Source organism: Beauveria bassiana (assembly GCF_000280675.1).
Source record: "Beauveria bassiana ARSEF 2860 unplaced genomic scaffold BBA_S00032, whole genome shotgun sequence".
In the NCBI taxonomy this organism is placed as follows: Eukaryota; Fungi; Ascomycota; class Sordariomycetes; order Hypocreales; family Cordycipitaceae; genus Beauveria; species Beauveria bassiana.
The window spans coordinates 34,449-39,269 of NW_007930867.1; the positions used below are offsets into that span (position 1 = coordinate 34,449).

Genomic DNA, 4,821 nt, shown 5'->3' on the forward strand with positions numbered 1-4,821 from the left:
TTTTTCCTACCCGGAGATTGAAAGAGTGTAGCAACGTACGCATGAGCATGGCGCTTCCCAGTGGCGCAACGGCAGCCGCCAGTGAGACTATGGCCGTAAAAAGCCATTTCTCGCCATCTTTATAGAGCTTGGCATCTTCTTTTGTGCCAATGAGTAGGATACGGTCAAGAAGGCGGCGCCTAGGCGCTGCCGTGGGCTGGGATGTACCCTCTGCTAGCTTTTCATCCATGTCGAAAAAATGACCTGAATGAAACTTGTCAGGTAACTCTTCATATGAATAGATGCTTATGGGGCTTGTTCTTAATAAAGAGGCAAAAGTCGCAACTATTTTTTTTTTTTTCTTGTTTTAATAAGAACAGGGTCGCTATGAGGTAATGACTACATGCTGGGCGCACTATCCGCACTATCCGCATTGTCCGCAAGTGTTCCGGTAACAACCGAAGTGAATCTCCGAAACAGAGGAAGAACAGTTTCCAAAAAAGCCAAGACTGGAGAGATTCCATTATTTACAAGAATAAGCACAATTGTTTCTATTAAAAAAGTCGGGAGCCGCTTGTTTTTCTCCGTATTACCTAGAGAAAAGGGCGCGTTGTGAGTAGACTATAGTCTCTACTGGTAAATATTAGTAACTTATAAGTCGTTGCCCTATAATAATCGACCCGCCTCGTGTTGAATTTTGCTCGCTCGTACATGCTTGATGATTAGCAGTGCTCTGGTATGGCTGTGTCAACCCGCGAGACAACTACTTGTCTGATGGGAAACGACTTGCCAATATATCAATCATCGCCTAGCTGAACCTGCTGCCGTCGGGCTGCGACGCCCGTTGACGCCGTTGCCGAAACGAGACCAAATTAGATATGCATATTACTTTGGCTGTCGGCTCTTGAGAATTCGATCCAAGACTACCCGAGACATGCACTCAGATCGGCTCTCGCATGGCTTCACATGCTCAACAGTCTGCACAAAGTCCACTCTGGGAAACTTGGCGCAGCAGCACGATATCTTGAACCAATATTGCAGTTGTGATGCTCCGGTAAATCAACCAGTCCCACACTCGTCTCTGGCTTTCTCATGCCATCTGACTAATTCTGCAGACTTCTAGTCGAGTCTGACAGCGGCTTAAAAAGACCACAAGCCTGCACATCCCGTCTGCGAGCTGCCAATGTCAGTGCTGCAGAATGCAGGAATCAGCTCCAACTAACTAGCCGAGGCCGCCGGCGGGACCAGCCGAGATGCACGAATGGCGCTTGTGGCCAACGGTATGATCCTGAGAGATCTTGGCAGGTACGCTTGGCAGGTCATGGCTTGTCTAATTTATTCTTTGTGGAGAGCTCAATGCCACTACAGGTCTTGCAGGTTACATGGACGGAGCCTATTATGAGTAGTGTATTATTATTTCAGAGGCCATTTCCATTTATAGGTTATGATTTTCAGCAGCACAACCCGATCGATCCTCATCATGTCTCTGCCCTATCTATCCCCAACTAACTCGACGGCTTACGGTGACCGGGTGGCACATCCTATTTTTTTGCGGTTCGATTTCGTCAGACCGGTTTGATTTGGCAATAATATTAGTCAGAAATCGCCTTTTGGCGCGCACGCACTTGGCCTCTTGGCCATCACCAGTTCCATACACAGACGCTTCAATCCTGATGCATCATTCGCGCCACTTTATCCGTAGTTTTCACGCCACCAGCCACAGGTGGGCTGTGTGTCAACTCTTATCGCTTGGCATTGTGCTTTCAAGCGTCATGGCGGAGGAAGGGATCCTTGCAATGACATGGCAAGCTGAGTGGTGCCCCTAATGACGAAACAATCTGCCCGTCTTACTGCGTTGGGAGTCGTGAAGTGAAGAAGCATGCGAGACAGCCTCGCAGTCGATAAGGTGAGTACAACTCGGCATGCTTAATCCTTGCCGCAGGTCTCCGGGGTCTCCGAGTGGCTGAATGTTACGTCCGTCCAAGCCTTACGGTATGCTCATGCATGCCCTTTCTTTCAGCAAGTCAACTTTTTTTTTTTCACTCCTTATTACAGAACGACTCCTTCTACAAGAATCAGCTGACAGACACAAATTAGTTAGAGATTGTATCCATGTTGGCATGATTTGACCCAAAAGAGATATACAAAACAAAACCATGTTTTACACTTTCAATGCTGTCATGACGGATGTCGTCTCGGCCGGCCGGCCTGCACGAGGACAGTCGACGACGACGAGAAGCCGGAATACCCAACAATCAGCCCCAACGTCGCAAAACTTCAGGGCCTGCAGGCGGTGTCGGCAGCATCGCATCAAGTGCAGCGAAAAACCATGTGAGCCGTGCCGGGCGAATAACAGCAAATGTGTCTGGACGGAAGAGAAGCCCACCGCAGCGGTACTCACACCCATCTCGCCGGCGAACCTTGCTGCGAATCGACCAATGATGGCGCCTGCGGCCGGCAGCACAATCACAAAGCCGATTGCATCCCACTACGCCTCCCCGACTTATACTGATGGCGAAGACGGAGGCGGCGAGCCGTGGCCTTTGCAGCATCCCTGCTCTTGCGCGCAGCATCCCAACACTCCCAACTCTTGTCCGTCTCAGTCAGGCGACATACGCCAGCAGCAGATTCCCTGCTCTCAACACGCCTCGCCCGCGTCGAATGCGTCCAAGACGTTTCACCAATTCCTCGAGGGTCTGGGAATGGCCGTGACCGCCGAGGAAGGCGAATTGCATCAATTCCCGCCGCTACCTAGCGCCGAAGAGGGGAAAACGTCGACTGCTGCCGCCGGGCTTCTCCCATCGGCTCCGACAGCCTCTGAGACGCTCAACTGGGACGGCCAGCTATACTTTGTGCGCCTCTTTTGGATGTCGCTGGCGCCGCTCTTCCCCATCATGCCCGAGTCTGAGTTTGAAGCGCTCTACGCTGCTGACGGGCCGTATCTGCTTGGTCAACGCACAATAGAGGGCGCGCTCATCAATGGCATGACGGCGCTCGGCATCCAGTGCGCAGAGGCCACCGGTAGCGGCGCTCGTATACTGAGCTGCTCCCCGACTGCGGCGAGCCGGAGCAGCATCGAGTACTTTCGGCGTTGTCGTGACGTCTTGCGGGACCAGGACACGAGTACAACGACCTGCGTTCATACCATACGATGCTACATCCTACTGACGCTATATCACTTGCAAGCAAATCAGCTAGAAAAGGCATATTACTTGGCCGGCCTTGGGGTGCGCCGCGCCCACATGGGCCGGTTCCATCTCACACCAGCTGCTCACAGCTCTGCTCGGGTTGCCGATGACCGCATTCGAGTGTGGTGGCTTCTGTCGTGGCTCGACGTCTACTGCTCCTTGCAACTTGGCCGTCCAGCTGCCGTCCAGCGATCCTCGAACCCATGTCCGCCTCCATCCTCGCCTCCCATGCGATTCACACCGATGCACGCAGACGTGGTTAGTAGAAAGGAAGCCAGCCTGGACAACTACCGCTTCGTCTTGTCCAAGCTCACCATGATTGTTGTTGAAGCTCTGGACGATGTGCCAGTGTTTCAGTCGCTGGAAGAGATGCATGGCTCGTCAACTGCTGGCCAATCCATGGCACGGCTCTCCGAAACAATAAGGCAGTTGGAGACGGCACTTGACGAGTTGCCTGAGCAGCTTCTGACTCGGCATGGTAGCCGTACACCCACGAATAACGGTCAGACGCATAGATCACGGCCAACCTGCTCTACCATGCCGCACACCAACCGCCAAGTGACATCAAGTGCATCATCGGCGGCGCTGACAGTTGGCCTTCCTGACTGGCTTCAACGGCAGCGGCTCATTCTGGAGCTGCACTACCTTGACGCGTGCTTGGTCCTCCAAAGGCCATTCGTGCTGTGGAAGCAGATTTGCTCTAGTGATGCCTCCATCACAAAGCACGCCGAGAGCGCTTTTTCTCGCGCCTGCTCTGTATTGTCCATGCTCCACAGTATCTACTCCCGGTCAGATATTCTTGACAGACTGACAATGGTGCTACCATTCATCTGGAACGCCATCATCACCATTGCCGCGTACGTCTTTGTCGGTTCCGCCGACGACGACAAAAAGACGCAACTCCTAAAAGCCATGAACAATGCCCTGGCTATTCTGGAGCCGCTTGCGCGGATCAATCCAGACAGCCTCAAGGTATACCAAATCAGCCAAGCCCTTGCTGCAGAATTGCGTGAGGCGAGTGGTGGGACAGATGTGGTGGCTATGCCTCCTCCTCCTTCCGCTGCAACCTCAACCTCGACCACGTTCACCGACGATTTATTCAAGTCTACTTTTACTGGTTCATTGGATTTGGATGAGTTTTTGAATGACGAGGTGACCATGACTGATGACTTTTCCGAATTATATTCGTTTTGATTTTTGATTTTTCTTTTTTTCTTTTTTTTTTTCTTTTCCTTTTTTTTTTTTGGCAGCAACACAGTAACATGTCTGTTCAAAGCGTGCAGCCCATAAAACGGTTGTTGGACAAGGCATTTTCTTTTTTAACGCGAGGGAGCAGGAGGCAAATTCTGCTTTGGTTATTAGACCGATACCCATTTATACTTGTGTGATAGACCAAATTTTAAGCAATGATTTATATCACACCTGTCGCTCATGATTGGCAAAGTGCTGCAAGGCGGCCACGTATGTGAAAAAAATCCCGATTCTGTCTTGTGAACTCAATAGAAACCGAGTATTGGCGAGTTTGTGGTCTTCTCATAGCTTGGTGTTTGCTACTGCTGAGTCGGCGACAGCAATGGCATCGTATCCGTAGAGCCACGGCTGCATTATCGGGCACGTCCTGTCGAGTTGCGTGTCAGTCAGTCTTGGCATGTTA

General features: G+C 51.5%; 2 protein-coding genes across 2 annotated transcripts in view; one reads left to right on the forward strand and one right to left on the reverse strand.

Moving 5' to 3' along the window:
- Positions 1-2,135: 2,135 nt before the first annotated feature.
- Positions 2,136-4,361, forward strand: BBA_08181 (fungal specific transcription factor; the record flags this gene model as incomplete). Its single annotated transcript, XM_008603278.1, has 1 exon — positions 2,136-4,361. One exon carries the CDS (start codon positions 2,136-2,138, stop codon positions 4,359-4,361), a length of 2,226 nt encoding a protein of 741 aa, XP_008601500.1.
- A 339-nt stretch (positions 4,362-4,700) lies between these two features.
- The window catches only part of BBA_08182 (FAD binding domain-containing protein), a gene marked incomplete at both ends in the record, with an annotated part of 1,753 nt that continues 1,632 nt past the window's right edge, over positions 4,701-4,821 (reverse strand). The window contains one exon of the mRNA XM_008603279.1: positions 4,701-4,785. Coding sequence (XP_008601501.1) covers positions 4,701-4,785 — 85 coding nt within the window. The remainder of the gene's footprint in view (positions 4,786-4,821) is intronic.